This window comes from Sorex araneus, chromosome X (genome assembly GCF_027595985.1).
Source record: "Sorex araneus isolate mSorAra2 chromosome X, mSorAra2.pri, whole genome shotgun sequence".
In the NCBI taxonomy this organism is placed as follows: Eukaryota; Metazoa; Chordata; class Mammalia; order Eulipotyphla; family Soricidae; genus Sorex; species Sorex araneus.
The window spans coordinates 319,675,592-319,699,084 of record NC_073313.1 but is presented as its reverse complement, the minus strand read 5'-3'; the positions used below and the strand labels follow the sequence as shown (position 1 = coordinate 319,699,084).

The window sequence follows — 23,493 nt, the reverse complement described above, 5'->3', positions numbered from 1 at the left end:
TCACAGGAGCTAACAAGAGTTGGCCTGGTTTGTGGAGCTATGGGGGAAACTGGCCGAATTCATCTGCTTATTTTACATATGAGGGTACTTTGAAAGACAGTACATTTACAATTATGATCAATTAGAGTTCTAGAAATAAACATTATCCAGGTGGTTGGCTGTGAACAGCTCCCCCAATATAGTGACTTACATGAGAAACCGTTTTGGAAATAAACTTCTCAAAATCTGGGGGAGAATATGTTTGAAATTGCTTTCCTTTATAACAACTCTTTAACACTTAAATGGAGACTCCCGTGTCCATTCTTCCTACTCTATGTCACATGATCTTTATCCTGAATTTTATTTTGCCTTTTTCTGTCGCAATTTCAAAATTGCTTACTTTGGGGTTTATTGGCCTTGCCCAGCATTTCCCTAAGTCAGTGGTACCCTCTTGCCCCCCACCCTCACCATGGTGTATTGTACTAATCCAGGGAGGTTAACCCAGGATAGCAGACTGGGTACAAATGGAGTTGCTTCTGTTTGCTGACTGTAAAAAGGCAGATTCCCAGGGAGTTGCTAATTTCTTTTTCTTTTCCATAAAGGTGGTAGTAGCACTGCACTGTAGCACTGTCATCCGTTGTTCATCAATTTTTGCTCAAGCGGGCACCAGTAATGTATCCACTGTGAGACTTGTTGCTACTGTTTTTGGCATATCGAGTATGCCACAGGTATCCTGCCAGGCTCTGCTGTGGGGGCTTGATACTCTTGGTAGCCTGCCGGGCTCTCCAAGAGGGAAGGAGGAATCAAACCCGGTCGGCTACGTGCAAGGCAAATTGCCCTACCCACTGTGCTATCACTCTAGTCCAAAGGTGGAAGTAGGTCAAATAAATTTGCAACCATCAGCCTAGCCCATAAATTCCATCAATGAAAAGGTTATGCTTACTAGTCTGCACAGCCTTGTGTACAATAGTCATTTATTTTTGAAGTGAGAGCTTGCTGTTAGTATTATATCTATTAATGAAATCAACTTACTTTTATATTTATAGGTATTTGAAATTTCTATACTATAATAAAGTAGATATTCATCCTTAAATTGTGATCAATGCTTTATAAAAAAAATTGAAAGTTTTATGTAAGCTTCTTCAACTGTGAATAAAAGTGATATTTAAGGGCCAGGGATATCACACAGGGTCCAGGCCTGCATGCTTTGAATGTGTAGGAACTGGGTTCCATCCCTTGCACTACATGATCTTCTAAAAACCTCAAGTGACCTTGCCCGGAGGTTCCCAACACTGTATAGCCTGAAAAGCTCTGTATCTACTGCCTCGAGCGTTAAACAATCCAGTTCAGCGGGTCGAGAATTGTCAGGAGTAGTTCCCTGAGTTCTCAGAGCACTGCTTGGGAGATCATATTCCAACAAAGGTGATAATTAAATACAGTTTATGTAGTGAATCACGTTTTGGTGAAAAAAAAAAATTTCACAGAGCTAAAAAATCTAGTGCACTACTGTTATGAAAAGACTAACTAAAGTGTTTGGCTATCTGGAGATTTAGGTAAAGAACTGGCTTTACCACTTAGTGGGTGAACTTGAGTAAGCTTTCAGTTTCTGTGGCAAAATAATTTCTCTCTCAAGTAAGGTGACTCAAGTAAGGGAGCAAAGCCATTCTAATTTAGCCTATCAGGTTAGAAGCAAAAATATTCCTCTACTAACAATGCATTTTAATGGTAGCATGATGTGCTGGGACCTGAGTACCTACTGCTTGGGCCAAATGAGAGGAAATAAACCCGAGCCCTCTCTAGATCAATAGATCTTCTCTGATACCCCCTTAAGCCAAAATTTATTGATATTCACCTTATCTCATTTTCATCACTGTAGGTTTCTTTTCCTAGAATTTTTAACAGGAATCTCTCTTTTCCTAGAATTTTTAATGGGGGAGAGGGGAAAATCGGGGAGAACAATCAGGAAGAATGGCTCCTAATTTCATTTATAGCCTTATTAATATTACCTCCACATCAAGTGAGCTTAATGTCTGGAAAATGAAAATAAAACAGATTCCATGCATGCACTCTGAATTCAGCTTGGTTCTAGTCTGCTATTACCTGGCAAATAGCCTTGGGAAAATCACTAAAATTTTTTTCAAACTTATTTTCCCACTCAGAAAAATGGAAAGTTTGAGCTGGAAAAAATAGAGTACTCCACAAGTTAAAGTTCTCTATTTCTGTGGCATCCTACATTAAGACAACTACAATGTACAATGCTTTAATTTCTTTATATTCTTTAGCAAACAGACACAAACCTTCAATTAACCAAATTAATGATAATATATACATATCTGTGTATATATGTGTATATGCATAAGCATACAAGCATATATAAGCATACACATAAAATTCACCATTATTTGATTTTTTTTCTATTAAGAAAACATATCATCCCCACAAAGACAATCCATGCTTATTTTTTGAAAGTCACCAATTAGTAGTCACTGATATTCAAGTTGTTGGAACTACATGCAACCAGAATAAAAAATTTACCATAAAAGGCAAAGAATTTCCTCAATCATTAGAAAAAATGGTAAGATAATTACATGTCCTTTATAATCAACACAAAAGAAATAAAATTCTGAGTTTAACATGACACTGAACCAACTTGACTAAAAATAACAACTCAGGATGTATCAAAGATAACCTTCAAATGTCTGGAAATCAAAGGCTAACCCAAGACATTCTATCTCTCAGCCACAGCAGCGGGCAAAAATGGTGTATAAATACCCTATAAGATTGTGAAATGCAAAGACTTACTTTCCTTCACTTAGCTAAAAATGAAAGCGTTTAATAATGTTCCACATTTTTCAAATTCAATGCATTTCCTATTTTAAACATATATGCAAAAGACATTAAATATTCTATGTATATAAAAAGAGCAAATAATTGATTCTTAGCCATTAACAATTGCCAAACCCATCCTTCCCTCCCATATATCCTGTCTGATAAAAAGACCCACAGAAAGCTAAAATGACTAAGGATCTGAAGGCAGGGGGTGGGGGGAAGGGGGAGGAAACCAACCTAAAACAAAGAAATATCATCCCTTAGTTCTCAAATAATTGATTATGTGGCCAATTTCAGTCCAGGGTTGTCGACAATTCTCAAGACTTATTATAGCACTATTATTTGTGTACCACAGCTCTATAGTATATGTAAACAATTAATGCTACTTAGAAACTTTAAAAGATCCTGGGGCCAGAGAGAGAGTTCAGTGGATAAAGGTGTTTGCTTTGAATACTGCCTACCAGGGTACAATCCCCAGCACTGCCTCTGGTCCTCTGAGCACCACCAGGAGCGATCCCTGACTTCACAGCCAGTAGTAAGCCCTGAGAACCACTGGGAGGGTTTGAGGGAGGAGAGGGAGAGGGAGGAAGGAGGGAAGGAAGAAGAGAAGGAAGGATGGAGAAGGGAGGGAGGGAGGGAGGGAAGGAGGGGCGGAGGGAGGGAAGGAAATGTGAATAATCCTGGTACTGTCTTTTCTTTGTATAGGAAGGAAGAAAGGCAGGAAGGCAGAAGGACATGTGAATTATTCAGGTACTGTCTTTTATTTTAGGATGAACAACCAGTATTACTGCTTTAAGAATGATAATGCAACCTGCAGTCTTCTGTCCTTTTTTCTTTTCTGCCTCTCTGAAGCTTGAGAATCTGCTCTGAAAAAGAGCAGTCACTCTTCCCATCGGAAACACTTGAATAACACTCTAAAGAGAGGCAATTTATATCAGGAGCAATAGCCAACTGAACCTCAATCTTCTGTAGATCAGAGACTTATAAATTAGAGCCAAAAATTTTTACATTGAGGGTCTAATTTTCTAGAACTCTAGAAACCCTGGCTGTTTGAGAACATGAAACTATTCTTAATATTTCTCACAATAAAATTCTCATAATAATATTTTTCAAATATGCACGATAATTGCCATAAATATTAAAATACTATTAAAAGCATCTGGGGTTTAGTACCCAAGAAACAAATGTATCTTTCTTAAAACATTATAGAAATGTCTAATTCTACATAGAATATGTATGAACCAGAAAATGAAGCAAGCTTAAGAAGTAAAACTACTTAGATACATGCAAATGGACCATGCACGAAAGCTCTAGTCCTTTACTCATACAAAGACACTTCAAGCCTATTTGCTCTTATTTTAAATCCACTTGAAATATTATGTTTTAGTAGACCAGAGAGATCATTCAGGGGTTAAAGTATTTGCCTTGTATATGGTCAACCTCAATTCCATCCCTTGCACCACGTTATGTCTCCTGAACACTACCAGGTATACTACTACTTTCATCCCTGAGCAAAGAGCCAAAAATAAGGCCAGCACACCATTGGACATGGCTCAAAACAAATAAATAAGACATGGTTTTGCATTTTCTTTATCTTACCATTCAATTGAAATACTGGGATTTGCAATACTGTTAATTATTTATGTATACATCATTTCAACATCAGAGAACCTGCTTCTCCACACCAGCATCGCCTCCCCACGCCCTTGCCCAACACCCAGTGTAAGCTCAATTCTATAGGCAAGACTCCAGTTCGGGTTAACAGCCACTTGCTGTTCCCTCACTATGTTTCTTTATATCCCACATATGAGAAATATTTGTATAAAATATTTATTGTGGAGGTGATAACACCTACACACATATAGATGATTAAAACTAAATTAAGATATCATAGGATTTGTAAATGATCACTGTATGAGTGAAATGCAAACACAAAAGTTCATAAGTTTTTAACTACATCAGTGATTTTCTAATAAAAAATTTTTTTTAAAAAAGACATCACAGGATTGTAAATCAATGATAAGTTGAAAACTTTTTTCAAAAACTATAACTTTCTCTTTTTATAGATATACACATTTTTAATGTGTGAATAATTCTATGCTAATATATTTTAAAATCAACATGAAATATATAAATTCTAAAAATACACAATTTGATAATAGTGAGGAAAGGACAATTAAGAAAATTCTAAGGGAATATCTAAATAGGTTTACAAAAGTATAAAAAATGCATTTTATCCTCAAAAGGGTAAATGGACTTTATGTTAAAAAATATTATATTATGGAAAGTCCATTAGATTCACAGCAGATCTATCAAATGAGACTATATAAACCAGAACAGAATGATGGATACAGTGAAAAAAAACTCAATGAACACTTCACCAAGAATACTCTATTCAGCTACATCATCATTTAGATTTGAAGGAATGATATAATGCTTCATTGACAAGCAACAAATAAGGAAAATCATAGTCTTGAAACCAGTTTTCCAAGAAATGTTGAGAGTTTCATTAAAAGACAGGACAAACTTCTCAACACTTTGCCACTGAGTATGACATTCACTCACGGTGCTTATGTTTACCCTCTACAAGATTTAAAAAAAAAAAAAAAAGACTGTTTATTCCTAGATTGCTAAAAGATTTTATACGTTTTCAATGAAGAATCAATCCTTAATTAGTACTTAATTTTCTATGTCTTACTCAGGTGATATTTCATATCTAGAGATCTTTATTATAATCTTTTACTTATTAATGCAGATACCTCAGCGTTATTTGTAAGAAACATAGTTTTTCACCTTCCCATAGTATGACCAGTCACTAACAGAACATAATTTACAAAGAGAAAATAATTGAAAGTCAGACCAGCTGAGGGCACAAGGAAATATAACTGGCAGTATGGTGGTACTATAACTGTCCCAAATCTGTAATTTTTAGACAGGATGAGGGGAGGTGTGGATGTCTGAGGTAATTTAATTAAGGATACAATTCTACCTAGCATAAGAGTTCTGGAGGATGCTAAGCATATGAAGAGCTACAATTTGAAAAGATTGGAACTAAAGTAATACATTTTAATTTGGAAAACATAACCCTTCAAGCATATTCTAACCCCAATGGTGCTACACAAGGGAAACATATTTTAATCTTTTGCTACGTGTGGCTTCATACTCTTATTTGTGACGAATGAAACCTAAGATTTATACACTAAGGCCTTCAGGATAATTTTTATTACTATCAGTAAATAAAATGCCTTTTAGTAATCATTGAATTTGTTATTCACATCATACCTAAGGAAAGTTATGAAATAAAATACTAATATTATATCCGGGCAGAGAGTCTCTTGCCCGCACGCCTGGCTGTCTTCTCCAGGGCCCCTCAGAGGAAATGGGCTCCAGCTTCCCTCCCCACCCGAAGCAGAGCTCCCGGCAGCCAAAGACCACTGGAACCTAGCTACAGGCATGCTGGAGGCCCCTCTCCACACGTTCGGACAGGCTTCATGCATGAAGGTACCGGAAGAGGAACCCAGGTGTGTGTAATCTCATCAACGGCCAACATCCAGAGAGAGACTTAAAAGCAAGCTCTCAGAAGCACGCGGCCGCAAAGCGGTATCTTTAGCCTACTTCTCCCTCTGGGAGAAAATGGCAATCTTCTGAGAGTTTCCTGTCCACATGGGACAGCCTTGCAAGTTTCCCATGTGTATTCATATGCAAAATCTAGTAACAAGCTGGATCTCATTCCCCTGACCCTGAAGAGCCCCCAGTGCAACATTGTTAGGAGGGCCGAGTTGAGATGGACTTCTAAGATCTCAGGGAAAGGACGAAATGAGATGTTACTGAGCCCACCCGAGAAATCAGTGATTAACAGGATTTTGTGATTCGTGATTCGTGATTATATCCGGGCACTGGAATTCATTCATTTGATTCTGTCTAGTCCAATGTTCCAATGCATCCAGTCAGGTGAATATTTCAATCACATAAATCACATGCTTCTATGAAGTCAGACAAGAATAATTATGGTCATGTCCTTAAGATACAATTTAGTGCTTGGATTAATAATTAATATTAATTATACTGATTCATATTAATTATTGTATCACTGTCATCCCATTGTTTGTTGAATTGCTCGAGCAGGCACCAGTAACGTCTCCATTGTGAGATTTTTTTTGTTACTGTTTTTGGCATATCGAATATGCCACAGGTAGCTTCCCAGGCTCTGCTGTGCAAGCGGGATACTCTCAGTAGCTTGCCGGGCTCTCCGAGAGGGACAGAGGAATTGAACCCGGTCAGCCATGTGCAAGGCAAACACCCTACCCACTGTGCTATTAAAGGACTCTAGTCCTTTAATTATTATTGTGCAAATTAATTATTGCATTAACATTAATTTCATTTCACAAAAATATTATCATATTAGTGTTCCATTAATCTTTTGGGGGGACAGGGAGCACAACCAGCAGTGCTCATGGCTTACTTTAGGTTCTGTGCTCAGGGGTCACTGCTGGTGATGTTCAGGGGAACCTTATGCAGGAGATCAAACCCAGTCGGCTGTGTGCAAGCATGCATCCTATCTATTCACTGTAATGTATCTGCATTTATCTTTAACTGAAATAATTTAGAAGTAAAATGAAGTAAAAATTTATGACAATACAATGCCAAATATGTTTATATAGATATAGCATAGGTGATAACCTGCTTAAAAGATGAAAATGGTTCCCTAAATTTAAAAAATGTGTGTGTGCATGCATGTGTGCGTGCGCACACGCTTGTGTGTGTGTGTGTGTGTGTGTGTGTGGCTTTAAGCTGTACTGTCAGAAACTAAGTAAAACTACATTCTAAAAAAAAATACCTTTCCAATCTATCAGGGTCTTTAATAATAGCTTATTGTGCAGATATTTTGCAATTTCTTAAACTGTATTTCCACTACTTAGCATTGATTCTATTAAATCAAAATATATCTTATGGTTAAGTACAATATGCCTTTTACAAATATGCTACAATAATCTTTTATTCTTTGAGATGGGGAGGGGAACACCCAGAAAGGTTAGTTAGGGACTATTCCTGGTTTTATTTCCCCCCGCTGCGGAAAAATTCTGTCATTGATGTCCTATCAAAGCTGTATATGAGGTACCAATTTATCACTGAAACTTAAAGGTCAAATCTATTGTCAATTTCTTAACCAACTTCAAGTCCATTCACAACAGAAAATAAACTCAGTGGATCTCAATTAAAATCAATTGAAAATTTTCTCCCACCAGACAACCAGAATCTATCATCCAATTTTATTTGTGATATCACCAACAAGCAGAGCTATTGCTAGAATAACCCAAGTTATCCACTGTATCAATAAACACATAACTAAAATTTTTCTCTAAAAGTAAGGATCCATTAGCTCATTACTAGAATGGAGACACAAAATTCCTTGGTTTCATTATGAAAGGGATAATTCTCTCTTTAAGATGTCAACCCAGAGCGGGAACGATAGTACAGCGAGTAGGACATTTGCCTTGCACATGGCCAACATGGGTTTGATCCCCTGTATCCATCCCATATGGTCCCTTGAGCACTGCCAGGAGTGATTCCTGAGTGCAGAGCCAGGAGTAAGCCCTGAGCATCACCAGGTATGACTCAAAAAAAAAAAAAAAAAAAAGAGAAAGAGAAAAGAAAAAGAAGTTCAACCCTTTTTTTTTTTTTTTTTGCCTTTTGGGTCACACAGTGACACACAATACAGGGGTAACTCCTGGTTTTACACTCAGGAATTGCTCCTGGTGATGCTCAGGGGACCATATGGGATGCTGGGAATTGAACCTGGGTCAGCCATGTGCAAGGCAAATGTCCTACCCACTGTGCTATCGCTTCAGCCCCACAACCCAATCTTTAACTGTAATGGAATCATGAAAGTGAATTTCCCATTCCCAAAAGTTAAGTCTGCCAGTGTAGGTACATTTGTTTCAGTTTGTTTTGTTTAGGAGCCACTCCTGGCCCCACGTGCAGAGACCAAACCTAGATCACAGCTTCAGTCACATGCTAGGCAACACCTTAACCTTGGTACTATTTTCTGGCCACTGCAGTGCTCAATGGCTACACCTGACTCTGTAGTTAGAGGACATTACGCAGTGCTAGAGATCAAAGTGAGAAGGGCCATACACAAGGCAAGAGCTTTAATCACTATACTAGCTCTTGGGCCCCATCCATTAAGTTTATTGAGCCAAAAAAAATTTTAAATACCTAAGGTACAGCCAGCTAAAGACAATCCTTTTCACTAATATTCCCTAGTATATGAATATGTGCATTTGAAGGGAATGCATACCTTAGAAGACAGGGCAACATGGCCCTGGCATATATTTTATCTCAGTTCTAGCCTGCCATAATGTGGACAACTGTTCCCACTTGCCTTCACCTTTTTGTTCATGGAAAAACATCCAAGTGTTTAACAAAAACACTGATCTCTCACATCAGTCCCAAACAGAATGACTCTGTAGATGATTCAGTAAATCTGCAATTTAAGATGAATGTTTCTTATCTGTTTATAAACCAATGATTCAAATAAAGTGTGTGGGGATTAAAAAATATGAGAAATGAAGTCTTTCCACCATATCAAAAATTAATTGGTAATGGTAGGATAAATACAAGCTACTAACGCCCAAGTTAACAGGCTTATGATCCATAAACAACTCATTGTATCACTTCATTTTCCAATTAATTACTAAAATAAAAACATAATGCAAATGTACTACAAATAAACTCTGGTGAGGATACCAACTGTCAGATTTAAGAATAAAGAGACACAATTAAATATAGTATAAGTTTAAGTAATATATCTGTGACATCAAACTTTCTAATTACAATTATTTAATTTTTAAAGGCAGAGTCTTTTGCTCCCATGCCTGGCTGTCTTCACCGGGGCCCCTCAGAGGGGGTGGGTTGAATTTCTCTCCCTGCCCTGAGCAAAGCCCCGGCAGCCAAAGATCTCCAGCACCCAGCTACAGCCATGCCCAAGGCCCCTCTCCACACGTTTGGACGAGCCTCACACACGAAGGAACCGGCAGAGGAACCCAGGTGTGTGGGACCCAGGGCTGAGATCTCCAAGCCTGCTGGAATTGGGACTGGGCCTCTTCCACCCAGATCCCCCATTTTCCAGTAGCTAGGCAGTCACACCCAGAAACTGCTCCCTTTCCCTCTCCCCACCACCCACCCACGTATAATCCCATCAATGGCCAACATCCAGAGACTATAAAACCAAGCTCCTGGAATCGACATCTTATAGCCTAGTTCTCCCTCTCGGAGAACCTGGCAAGCTACCGAGAGTTTCCTGCCCACATGGGAGAGCCTGGCAAGCTCCCCGTGGCATATTCATATGCCAAAACTAGTAACAATGATGGGTCTCATTCCCCTGACCCTGAAAGAGCCTCCAATGTGGCACCATTGGGAAGGACAAGTAAAGAGAGGCTATTATCAGGACTAGGACGAATGGAGACGTTACTGAAACCAATGGAGAAAATTGACGATCAACAGGATGATGATGATGATGATAATGAATTTTTCAAAACATTTATACTGACCCACTAAATTTGGCAGAATCTGGGTCATAATAAGTCAAGGAATGTCATTCTTATCTAGATATATACTAATTTTCTGAAAAGCGTTGTATAAAATATGCACCTAAAATCTCCTCTTGTACAATAAATCACTCATTAATTAAAGTGGAGCAGTTCTTTATTTAAAAGAGTCTTTTGTGAGAAAAAAAAAAGCATTGTTTTGTCAAATGAACCACCTGCCCTTAAGTAACATTTTTGTTCAAGATACAATTTCCTTAAAATAGTACACTTACTCTCATGCTCATTAAAAAGTAATCAAGAAATGGAAAAGTCATTAACTTTACCTTCCTGTTAACCCATTATCCCCTCAAAACAAACTTTGTGGCCAATGATCCACCTCAGGACAGTAACACTATCAAATTATCTTTGTAAAGAACTTTTACCTCTAGTGCAAACTGGGCAGTCAAGACTGGCCACAGCAGTGGCCAAGAGGAGGAGAGGTGAGGGTTGGGGGTGGCATCTACACCTGCTCTGGAGAGAGTGAGTGAAAGATCAAGCAACTTGGTATATCCCCAGCCAAGCAGGGAGCCTTCAGGTACACTGGCTTCTCCCAGCTTCCATCTCCTGCACAAGCAACTAAGCGGTCAGCTGCTTCTGATCTTTCTCACCCTCTGCAGTTCCATTTGTGCTTAAAAGAACACTGAATGCATTAGAAGCCAGGCTTCAGGAGTCAATTTTCAGCACTATGAGAAAAGGATAAGGATGAAATGGAATCCAACAGTTAAATCCCCAAGTACAATATTGAAAATTTACCCCTTCGTGTCACATCTAAATTGGCAGCCTCCACCACTGCTCAGGGCTGGCTGCACACAAACTTCAGCACAGCTTTTAGATAAATCGAGAAACCTCAGATAGTTTGAATGAAAAAATCCACAGTTGATAAAATCAATCGTTGCAGTTCTAATTCACCCATAAGTAACATCAAAGGATTGTGAGAGGTTGTTTTTGTTCTTTTCTTAAGAAATTATTTTTTTTCTATCAAGCTCAAAGTGGTTTCAAGAATCAAGATGCAGAAAATTAAACCTCAAAAGATTTAGAAGCTCAGGCTTAGCGCCACATCAGCAAATGCAGAGGATTTTATGGTTTGGAAACCAAAGCAGTAGCCACACACACCTACATATTTTAAAGAGGAACATTTGAACAACAAGGAAAGATATCTCACAATGTCAGAGCATGCTCTTCAGAATATGTCTAAGGGTAATAGTGAGAAGTTTGGGTGAACTTGTCAGTAGAGAAGAGAATCAATTTATAATTTTAGACACAAAGAAAAATCTGTTTGTGCTAAGAAAGACCCCAATTAAAAAAAAAATATCCTCAAGGTATAAGACATGTATATATTTGCACTCAGGAAGCCCAGCACTAATACCTCATTGTAGTGCTGTTATTCATTTTTTTCTAGCACATAACCTATTAACTCAATCCAGAAACCTTTTGGCCATTCCTTCCATAAGCAAGCACACAACAAGGAAAATGCAAACATTTCCAGTCAAGTTCCTGAAGGTAGAGTCTTAAATTGATTTCATTTTTATCTTCAATACACACAAATCCCAGGACTGTAAGACAGTAAGTAGGCTTTGAACAGAGGTTTTTCTCTGCAGGAGGCCTGGGTTCCATCGCTGGTACGAGTGGTCCTGGAGCACTGGGGGCACAACCCCTGCACAGAGACTGAAGTAGCCCCCCAAAAAACCACAAAGCATGGTCAAAAAACAAAAAAATCCAATGCTTCACAAATCTCAACCTGGCTACTCAAGAGTCGACAAAATCACCAGTTCTCTCCTTCCACAACTGTCTCAGCCCTAACCTCTCAAAGTATTTGACAGATAAACACACAGACTAAAAGAGCGGCAGAACAACACACATCACAATATGGGGCAGACATCTGCTCCTTCCCACTTCCCACCCAGCCCTGCCTGCTGCGAAACCCCTAGTCACTCCTAACTCTCTACTGCGTTGCCCCGGCAAAGCGGCTCCCCAGCACATACTGACCCACCGTTCATGCCGCTGTAGACACTCCGGTGATGGGGTGACAAGTCCTCCTGCACCTGTCTTCGGAGGGTGCCCTCCCGGCTGCCTCCTCCACTGCCTCCACCTCCTCCGCCCATGTGTTTGTGATCAGGGCTCCCCGCATAATGCTGTTTCAGGTGCTCAGGGCTCGTCCCCCTGGCTCTGGGGAGATGCTCCAGGCTCCCACTGAGGGCGTGTTTCTGAAGGTGCTCGGGGCTGCCGCCACTGTGCCTGGCGTGCTCAGGACTGCCCCCTGGCCGGTGCTTCTGAAAGTGCTCGGGGCTCCCACTCAGCATGTGCTTGGGCAGCATCTCGGGGCTGCTCCCGGGGTGTGGGTGCCTTTGCTGCTCAGGGCTGCCCTTACACAAGGGTTTGTGGTGCTCAGGGCTGGGTCCTTTGAGTGCCTTTGGGTGATCTGGGGTCCCGGAGGTCCTGGGTTTCTGGAGATGCTCGGGACTGGTGCTCCGGTGCTTGGAGTGCTCTGGGCTGCCCTCACCCCGGGGTTTCTGCAGGTGCTCGGGGCTGCCACTGCTCGCATGGTGCTTGTGGTGGTCTGGGCTGTCGGTGCTGCCCGTGCTGGATGTGCTGCTGCCGTCACCCACATCCCGCACGTAGGGGGCGGTGGAGGCTGCCAGCTGGCACAGGCTGGCCTGGCTGTCGATGGAGCAGCGGCTGCCAGCACAGCCAGCGCCCTTTTCCTCGTCCAGCAGCACGCAGAGCTCCTTGAGCTCCATATTCTCCTTCACTACCTCCTCCTGCTTCACCTCCAACTCCTTCAGCTTCTGCAGGTATAAGGCCACTTCCTTGTGCATCACCCCAGCCGTGTAGCGGCCCAGTCGCTGCCACTCCCGGGACACCCTCTTGCCTTTCTGCCGGTCATCGTCCAGGAAACAGCAGAGGTCCCTCAGCTCCTGGTTGTCCTCCTGGAGTTTCTGGTTGATATCCTGAATGAAAAGAGAGAAAGTGGGCTATTCAGAGGAGGATCCCAGATGTTGCATCAGCAGGCTCAGACTTCCCGGGAGCCAGAGCCCGGGATTGGTGCATTTTCTGTGATGTTAGGGAACAGGGGCTGAGGAAGGCAAAGATTAGAGCTGCCATAAAAATAGAAGCAGGGGATGGTTATGCTCCCTACCCAGTCCTTCGTTTGTACTAGCTCATCTGAATTTCTGAAAAAAAAAAAAATTAAGGGGATAATGACTGTTAAATGGTTCTTTGACAAAGAGGAAATTTCATCTTGCAAGGCTTCACTTGTCCAAGGTCATCCACTAAGTATTCAGGGAGCAGTTAATTATCATAAAATCATTTTTTTAAAAGTCTCCCTTATCTCACATTCAAGAAGAAATATGGTCTATTGTGATGTGAAATGCTAAGAAACAGGCCTACAGAGTTAAAAGGCGCCATCGAGGTCTTCAGTTCATGCCATGGGATGGGCAGTGGAATCCCACACTGGGTAACAGCACAATTACCCTCTAATAGAATCTCAGCCCTGCACACTCGACTCCTTACCATATCTGCACTGGACATCTTCTGGGCACATCTGACCCTAACCTTGAGCAAAGTGGCATTCTTTAACATTCAAATCCTCCTCCCCAGGACACCTCTCAGCAAACACCACCTCCCTAGTTCCTGTCACTCATAATGGGAACCTGAGTTTATCACTAGAACCTGAGTTTTCATTTCCCTAACCTTCCACTTCCAAGTTAAACAAGTCTCCTGACCTCCACCTCTGAAATATCTCTCTTTCCTCACTTCCAGGCTTGAAAATCCTGAGTCTAATACAAGTCTACTCACTTGTATTAAGATAGAGTACAAAATCATTCAGATCTCACAAGTCTATGACTTACTTCTCCAGCATAAAGTATGAATAATTCTCTTATTTGCAAATATTTAATAAGTAATCATCATGTCCCAGGAACCAGTTCAGGTGTTAGGGATATTATCAATGCACACAGCCAAGACTCAACATCTTAAAGCTATCAGACCGATGGAAAAGACAGGCAGAAACAAAGCAGGTCTAGAGCCTACTGTCTTATGGAGTAAAGCCTTGGGAAGAATACAAAAGCGGGAGAAAAGACGTCTCTGGAGAAAAGGAAAATATATTAGCAAAGACCGAGGTGAAATAATGGAGCCAAAACTTGTAGGCGGTGATCCCAGGCAGAGAAAAGGCCAAGTACCAAAAGCTTGAGACAAATGTGCTAACTGGCAGGGAGGCGGGTGTGCCTGAAGCACAGTGAAAGAGAGCAGAGCTGGGAAGAGAATCTGGAAGCCTTCAGGGCCAGAAACAGGCTTTGTCAGGCATAGGAACAACTTTGTGTGCTAGCTGAGACTAGAGGGGTGACATGAAAAGATCCATTTTGCAAGGAATCACCAAAGTGCTGTGTGAACAATCATCTGAGGGGGACCAGACAATAGGAATGATCAGAATAAGGGTGACGGGGTAAAGCAGAAGCTAGGAGACCAGCTAGGAGCAACTAAGCTAGTCCAGGGTGACAGAGAGGACGGAGGCAGAGGCATATGGCAGCGGTGCAGAGCTCACACCATCATGCATGAGTCCCTTGCAAGGACAATTCCCCACTCTTTGTCCATTCACACATCGAGTAAAATGACCAACTGTTTCTGGAAGCTCTATGGTCTGGCAGGAGTGAAACGAGGGCAGCTACAGGCAATGACCTAAGAGTTCCGCTAAAATCTGTCCTGTAGCTCTGATCATCCAAAGCAGAACTAAAGGTTCCCAGAGAGGAATTTCATTCTCTTGAATACCGATTGACGCCATCACTTCCCCTGATGCTGACAAGAACGATGAACTATAAAACATCTGCTAAGGTCCAGGAAGATCACTCAAAGAACTGGAGAAAATGCCTCATGTGTTGGATGCCCTGGGCTTGATCTCTGGCGCCACATGATCTCCTAAGTAACCAGTTGAAAGTGGTACCTGAGCATAGCCTGGTGTGGCCCCAAAACAACAACCAAAAACACCATCTGCCAACCATGAAATGCGAACGAAGAAGATCTGTTTTCAAGTGAGTCTTGAAAACTCCAAGTCTAACTCCTGGCATTACCAACATCTCTATTTATAATGCCCTTGTTTCTTTTTCCTACTCTCTGACCCCAGGCTGGAGCATTTTCCAAAGCCTCCATACTCTGTTCTGCCCATCTTCCTTCCCTCACCTGGTCTGACAGATCCTCAAATCCATCCCCTTAGCATTATATCTCCCTTCTCTATCAATTCCATCACCATCCCCTTGCCAGGAAAGTATAAATCAATCCTTTGGCTAAGGCCAAAGGATTTCTCCATCCTTCCACCCTGAGCTCTCGCTACATCTTATAAAGCCTCATATTTAGCTTTCCAACTAGAAAACACTGTCTTCTATATATGAGCTTACTGAGGAGGAAAGATCTCTGAGAAGTCCCTCAGACTTCTGATGTGCAGTCATGCAGGAAAGAAGGCATGAAAAAAAGGAAGGGGAGGAGTGATGAAAGGGAGGGAGAAGTCTGGTTCCCATTTACTTTTTTTTTTTCAAACTGACAAATGAAAGCTTTACTTTTAAAGGCCAATGAAAAAAACATTTTTAAACTTAAGGAAAATCCAACATGTAAACGGCAAAGTATGGTAACTATATTTACTCAAAACTCAAAAATATTCAGCATGCATTTTCAATCTCAATGCCATTAACTCAAGGCCAAGTATACACATTGCATGTTTCAAGGCTAGTTTACAAATTATCATAATCATCATCATCATCATTGTCATCATCATCATTTTCATGTTTTCTTTTCAATGCATTTAATGATTCGTTGGCAGTATTTTGTGATGACTCACACCATATTCGTGGTAATAAGAATGTTTTTGGATCCAATTAGAGATGGATTAATAATTCACTTTTTAATGCCCCTAAAATATACTAGAACTTTTATTAGGCCTTATATTTTTTTCTTTTCTAGTACAGCAATCTCAGCTTCAGGAGGGCAAAACTTATTTCAATGTATTTGCACATTTGACACCCCTAATGGATACCTTGCATACAGTGAATACTATTTACCTGTGTATGGACTGACCGATCCTCATAATGCCTTAGATTTGTGGTTAAAAAAAGGATACAGTTCTAGTTCCAGAAAAATAAGTTCTTATTGTTGCTTTGAGCAGTCCCCTGCTATACTATATTCTACAGTGATGAAAGAATGAGCGATTCCTTAACACTGTGGCTTTAGATGAAATTATATATATTTTTATAATTTCATCTAAATGAAATTATAAAAATGGGGATATTCTGAGAAATTAATACTGAACAAAAGTAATCTTTCTAAGCTTCAAAAATTATTCCACTTTTAGTTTAATCCTGTTATTTCACAGAAAGTTCAAGTCCTGTTCTCCTTCATCTAAATGAATTTCTATCTAAAAATACTACCCTCGGGCTGGAGAGATAGTACAGCGGCTAGGGCACTTGTCTTACACATGGCTGCCCCAGGATCAATCCCTGGCATCCCATAAGGACTCCAGAGCACCACCCGGAGTGACCCCAGAGTTCAAAGTCAGGAGTAAGCACTGAGCACTGCCAAGTAAGGCCCCAAAATCAAAGTTAAATAAATAAAAGTACTTTCTTTTAAATACATGACAACTATTCCTGATGTCTTCCAAACTGGGAAATAAGCAAGATTTGTGCTAGCCTGGGCTTCAATAAGTTACTACTTTCTAATTGGAGTGAAACACTTTTCAGGATTCCTCAAGGATATAACCAAGAGAGTTCCAGCCCATCCAATTTTCTTTATCTCAGCTCTTCCTTTCAATAAATTTTCTTCAGTCTATGATTTACTCTCCTTTTCTGATCTATTTCCTTTTCCTTCTGTAGAACAGCTAAGCAAGCAGCTACAATAACCTTATCAGAATAGCTTCTCTGAACCTAACATATCGAGTCTTGAGCTTTTTCCTCAAAATATTGAGTGTCTTTTTTAACACTGCACCGGCCACCAGATGTTAGCCATGTCTAAAGCTGACCACTGGGACAGAGAAATAGTACAATGGGTAAGGCATTTGCCTTGCATGTAACTGATCTAGGTTCAATCTCTGGTACCACATATGGCCCCTTGAGTCCTCCCTGAGCAGAGAGCCAGGAATAAAGCCCTGAGCATTATAGTGTGTCCCCCTAACCAAAATTCAATCAATCATGTAGACCGTTAAGAGATTAACTAATCTTGCCTCATAGCATATAATCCAAATTTTCATTCTTAAGGCTCTCAAGTATTTTATCTGGTTAAAGAACTGTTTGGTTATGCCTTCTTTCTTCATGGTGGGGTAGTGTTGGAGATCAAGGAGGAAGATTAAAGTGCTGCTGATTCACAAAGATACAGTTCGCCTAAATCTACAATTATCTATTGATGGACAATATTTGGTTCCTTCAAATGCCTACATCTCACAGCAGGCTGAGTACTGGAATGAGCTCAGCGGTGCACAAACACTCAGGGATCCATTTCCTTTCAAAATTCAATTTCTATCTGGAATTTCTTTTCTCCTCCTACAGGGCCACCCACCCCACTTCAAGAACACCAAAGAGCAAAAAGAAGTCACTCTATTGTAAGCATTATGTCGTGTGACCTTGAGAATGCCATTGAACCTCCCTGGAGATTCTTCATCTCTGTGTCATGTAATCCTGAGCCAACTTTTTGTGGACTTAAGGTCTCCACTTAGCTGAACCAAAAACTGAGACTTGGGGAAACTGGTTCGTCCAGCTACCCAAATTGCCATACTCCAAATCCTTTATCCTTCTAAATCCCATGACGTCACATCCTAAAAGGTTTCTAAAGAAACTCATGAGGCAGGGTTTAGACTCAGGGGCAGGCTCAAGGGAAAAAAAAAAAAAAAACTATGCCGCCTTGGGGCTGAAGAGCATCAACCTTGCATCAGGCCAACCCAGGTTCGATCCCTATCCTGGGCATCCCATATTGTCACCCAAGCACAACCAGGAGTAATTCATGAGTGTAATCAAACGTAATCCCTGAGCACTGCTGGGTGTGGCCAAAAAAAGAAAAGAATCGACACTGTATGTCCACATGTCTACAGCTCAGCACCACTCAAAAGCTTGGAAAATACCGATTTCAAAGGCAATTTACAGGCAGGATATAATAGGAAAAAAGACAAGTGTGGTCACCTTAATTACTCTAAATACAGTCCCAACTGAGAGTCCCAAGCTATGGAAGGTAGCACTGCACTGTAGCACTGTTGTCCCATTGTTCATTGATCTGCTCAAGCAGGCACCAGTAACGTCTCCATTGTGAGACTTGTTGTTACTGTTTTTGGCATATCCAATACGCCACGGGTAGCTTGCCAGGCTCTGCCGAGTGGTCAAGATACTCTCGGTAGCTTGCCGGGCTCCTTGAAAAATAAAAAATAAAAAATAAAAAATTCCTTCCCTCTGGAAAAATCAAAGTAAATGTAATAAACGTTATGTATCACGTTGGCAGTCAGCAGTATTTATGGATCAGCAAGGTATCCACAGAACGTAGGGGCTGAGAGGGATGGGGTAACAGAGAGTCAGCAGGGCTTTATCACAGAGCCCGAGGGATGGGTGAGAGGTGTTAGACCTAAACATCCTACAGCTGCTTCCCCTTGGCTGCTCAGGATGAGGGGAGGGAGAAGCATAGGCTGTGGTTTCAAGTGACCAACCCCATCATGTCTATACTAGATAAGGAGATGGGCTGGATCTTATGCCAGGTCATGATCCCGTATTACCAGAAGACTTTCTTAGGCTGCATCAGCCTTAACTGCACAAACAGTTATCTAAATGAGGCTCCTGGAATGAACACTAGACTTGGCCATGAACCAAATATAGATAGACACACAACCTAAAAGAACCTTCAGATATTGAAGCCATTATGTCATGTCAATAGCACAGCGGGTAGGGTGGTTTGCCTTGCACGCGGCCGACCCAGGTTCAATTTCTCCATCCCTCTCAGAGAGTCCGGCAAGCTACCGGGAGTATCTCGACCACCAGGCAGAGCCTGGCAAGCTACCCATGGCATATTCAATATGCCAAAAACAGTAACACAAGTCTCACAATGGAGACATAACTGGTGCCCGCTCGAGCAAATCAGTGAGCAATGGGATGACAGTGACAGTGACAGTGTCATGTTATGACTAAAAATTGCATTTCATTTAGCATCTAAATTGTATTAAATTCTTTAGGAAATGGTACATTAAAAATGCTTCCATGTCAGGGGCTGGAGCAATAGCACAGCAGGTAGGGTGCTTGCCTTGCATGCAGCCAACCTGGGTTCAATTCCCAGCATCCCATATGATCCCCTGAGCATCACCTGGAGTAATTCCTGAGTGCAGAGCCAGGAGTAACCCCTGTGTGCATCGCCGGGTGTGACCCAAAAAGAAAAACAAAAAAAAAGCTTTCATGTCATATTTTAATTGAAATGGGAGATAAAATTAGAAAGTTATGAACCACACATTGCCCAGTTTTGCCTAAAAGAAAACCTAGATCCTGGAGATGTCCATTTACAAATCCTCTCCTGATGACAATAACTACCACTCTGGTGGACGAGGCCACTGTCAAACCTTCCTCTCTAATCATAATTTGAGATGGTTCATACCATCTCAGTAAAGTCATTCACTGACAAGCAGGATGAGACTATGAGGAATTAATTACCCAAGATTAGACTCTTGCCCAGTGAGAAGTTCAGATGTGAACCCACTTTTTAAATAATCCTCCCACTACAGTAGCCAGCCTCTAAGCCCAAAGATTCCGGTACTTAGTAAGTACTCCATTAGTCATGAATTAAACCCAAGGAGAGAGTAAGCCCTGAGATGGTTTTGATTGTGGAAGCGTCTTCTTTTTTTTTTTTTTTTTTTTTTTTTTTTTGGCTTTTTGGGTCACACCTGGCGATGCACAGGGATTACTCCTGGCTCTGCACTCAGGAATTACCCCGGCTGTGCTCAGGGGACCATATGGGATGCTGGGATTTGAACCCGGGTCGGCCGTGTGCAAGGCAAACGCCCTACCCGCTGTGCTATCTCTCCAGCCCCAATTGTGGAAGCGTCTTCTTAACTGCACTCACTTAAGGTTCATATGACAGTCCATGGGGAAAGGTGGCTTCTCCACCTGGAACTGGGCCTCGCCCAGGTGAGCATCTGAGGTTCGGCCGGCCCCTCCCACTCCCCTTTGCTCCAGAACCCCAGAGCTGAAGCCAGGAGGCCACCAAGAAAACGGTAAACGCCAGAGTGGGGTGGGGGTGTGGAAAGGGGACAAGAACAATTTGTGCCTCCGGGAATTTGCTCCCTGAGGCCCCTGCGGCAGTTTCGTTTGTGTCCGGCTTCCTATAAACAAAGCAGAACAATGAGAGGAAGGAATACCAGGAGGCACCAGCGCAAGCCGTGAGGAAAGGAAGTTTGCGGTGCACGCCGGCAGGGCGGATCCCGCCACCCGCTAGCTGCAGCCGGCGGGGGCTCACAGATGGCACCCGCAGAGCACCCGCAACGAGAAGGAAGTTGCGGGGGGCTTCTTCATTCTTTTTTCTGGATTTTATAATAGCAATGAGAAAGGGATGATTCAAAAAAGAAAGCATCACTGACGACACTTGGGGTACCCCAGCAAAATTCCAAACCTTTCCCACTGAGTTCCTCCGCACTCCCCCCTCCCCGACGCAGGAGAAAATTAAAATAAAGCTAGGGGGAGGGGCGGGAGAAGGCAACCCAGATGACGCCATCCTAACAAGGGAGAAGGAAAGCAGAGAAGCGGCAAGAAGACGTGAAGTCAGAGCTCTCGCTCCGAGCCGGTGACACAAGCCGGCTCCAAGGGTGGCGCCGGCAGCATCTCGGGCAGCCCGCAAGCCTCTGGTCCTGGCGCCCCATTTCTTACCCCTGAGGCTCCTGAAGAACTGGCGCCAGAGCAAGAGGCATCCACGACCTCCAGGGACGAAGATGCCTGGTCTCGCTCCCTTGTTCATCTTTTTCCCTGCCAGGCTCTGGTCCGACTCCGACTCTCCAAAGCACTCATTTCCCAGGGTACCCCAGAAATTCCGCACGCCCCTGTCCCTGCCAGCGTCTCCGCACCCGGGGCGCCGCTCCTCTGGCCCGAGGGACACGCGTGGGAACGGGACGCCGGCGTGCGCCCCGTCTTGAAATGGGCGGGGTGGGGGCAAAAGCCTGCAAAGTTTAGAAAAGTTTCCCAAAAGGGGTGGGGAGCAGGGGTGGGGTGCTGCCCCACAGAAGGGGGAGACCACCTGTGGCTGGCTGGAGGGAAAGTTTGCCGGGCCCCACCTCCCCGCGGCGCCATCCCCCCCCCTTTCTGCCCGGCCCCGCGCTCACCTTGAGCCCGCGGATCTCGCCGAGGTGCAGCTGCAGGCGGCGGTTGACCTCGCGGATGAGGTTGCTGTGGTCCAGCATCGCGCTCACCTTCTCGGCCTCGGCGCGCCGCAGGCTGCGGATCAGCTCCTCCTTGCTCCACTTGAGCAGCTCCTCGTCCGATACTTTGGATAGGTCCTCCACGGCGGCGGCGGCGGCCGGCGAGCCGGCAGAAGCCGGGGCACAACTTTCGGCGGCCGGCGCTGCCGCCGCGCCCGCAGCCGCCTTCGACATGGTCCGGGCGCGGGCAGGTGCGAGTGGCTGCGAGAGGCGAGGCGGCGGCGGCGGCGAAGGCGCGCGCGGCCGGCAGCGTCCGCCCACACCGCTGTGCGCTCGGCCGAGTTAGCGGCACCGCCCGGGGACCGCTGCGTGGGGGCGGCAGGGGTCGTGCTGCGCGGCCATCCTACCTCGCCATCCCGGCGCGCGCGCCCGCGCATCCCCGGGGTTGGGCCGCCACCCGCGCCCGGTGGCCGAGGCGCATCTCAACTCCACGCAAGTCCATGGTCGGGGGGAGGAGGGGCGTCGGGGAGCTGGCGCCGCGGCTGGAGAACCCACAGGGATGCCGAGGTGCGGGGGGGGGGGGCCGATCCCGGTGGCCCCTCCCTGCTCCTCCGCCCTAAATCGACACCGCGGGCCCCGGCACTCTCCCCGCACCGACGCACTCACACCGCACGCACTTTCCTTCCCTCCTCCGGGCCGGCGGCCACCGCCTCGGCTGCTCGGGGCTCCAGGCTGCCACCGCGCGCCGGACTCGGCGGCGCCTCCGGAGCGGCTCCAGCCGCGCGGCCGAGCTGCTGCCCGAGGGGCTGCGCTGCTCCCGCCGCCGCTCCCGGCTTTTCGGGGAAGCCTGGGATTCACAGAGTCGCGCGGGAGGGGGGCGGCGGGGCGGCGGGGAAAGGCTGGACCAGCAGAGGGAGGAGCTTGCAGCAGCGACGGTCCGCAGCCCGCCGCCCCTCGGGCACGATCCGGGCGTCGCGGCCGCTGCCCCTCCTCCTGGACCCCCCGAGGCGCATTCCCGGTTATCCCTCCCGGGAAGGTCGAGGGGGGCGCGGGGGAAGCGGTAACAGGAGGGGGGGGGGGCGGAGCGGCCACCTCCTGGCTTTGGGAGGCTAGCGCGCGCCTCCGTGTGGCCGAAAACGCTCCCTGCGCCTCCTGCACGGTGGGTTGTCACTGGTGGGGCAAACCACGGCCAGCCTCAAGGAGAGAGGCTTCTATTTGCGGGGATTGGGTGCTGGAGAGAGAACGGCCTGAAAGGTGACCTTCTGTCTCGTACTTGGAACACTGGAAGAAGCCCGTGTCAAAACAGAACGAGGGTGAAGGAAAGAACGTTTAAGAAAATCCTAAAGCTCCGGAAAGGGAGAGAAAGAAGCTTTAGGGCACTGTTCCTTAGGGACCCCACCCCCCCCAGGCCTTTGTCTTTTTCTACAAATTACTACTTTGTAAAGATGCTTCAGGAGAAATTACTGACTCCTTGAGAATTTTGAAAAACATAAAAGCCTTTGGGAGAAATAAAATACTTCATCTCCTTCTCCCCGAGGCTGGATTTTAAGGTCAGCACAGTCACCTCCCTACTGAGCAAAGATCAGACCCTTAGGCAAACTGAAAGGCCAGCCAAGGAGATTTTCATTTTTCTCCTTGAGGCAAGCTGCTACTGCTTACAGGTTAGGCTTTTTATTATGGTAATTTCTGGAAGTGGGTATTCTTTGTTCGGAGTTATCTCTTTGGGTTTTGAGATTACCCCCCACCACCCAACCC

At 44.1% G+C, this 23,493-nt stretch overlaps 1 protein-coding gene across 9 annotated transcripts in view; it reads right to left on the bottom strand.

Annotated features, from left to right (window-relative positions):
- CCDC85A (coiled-coil domain containing 85A) overlaps positions 1–22,724 on the bottom strand; it is a 215,395-nt gene extending 192,671 nt beyond the window's left edge. For 4 of the 9 annotated variants that reach the window (XR_008627212.1, XR_008627210.1, XR_008627211.1 and 1 more), the window contains exons 1-2: positions 21,703–21,980; positions 12,381–13,342 (exon numbers count right to left, since the gene is read on the bottom strand). Coding sequence is in view for 6 of the 9 variants with exons in the window: in XM_055120160.1 (XP_054976135.1) it covers positions 12,381–13,342; positions 21,703–21,972 (1,232 nt within the window). In the remaining 3 variants the exon portion in view is untranslated. Of the gene's footprint in view, positions 1–12,380; positions 13,343–21,702 lie in introns of all 9 variants that reach the window. The other 5 variants (XM_055120155.1, XM_004609288.2, XM_055120156.1 and 2 more) reach the window with 2 other exon arrangements.
- Positions 22,725–23,493: the final 769 nt, after the last annotated feature.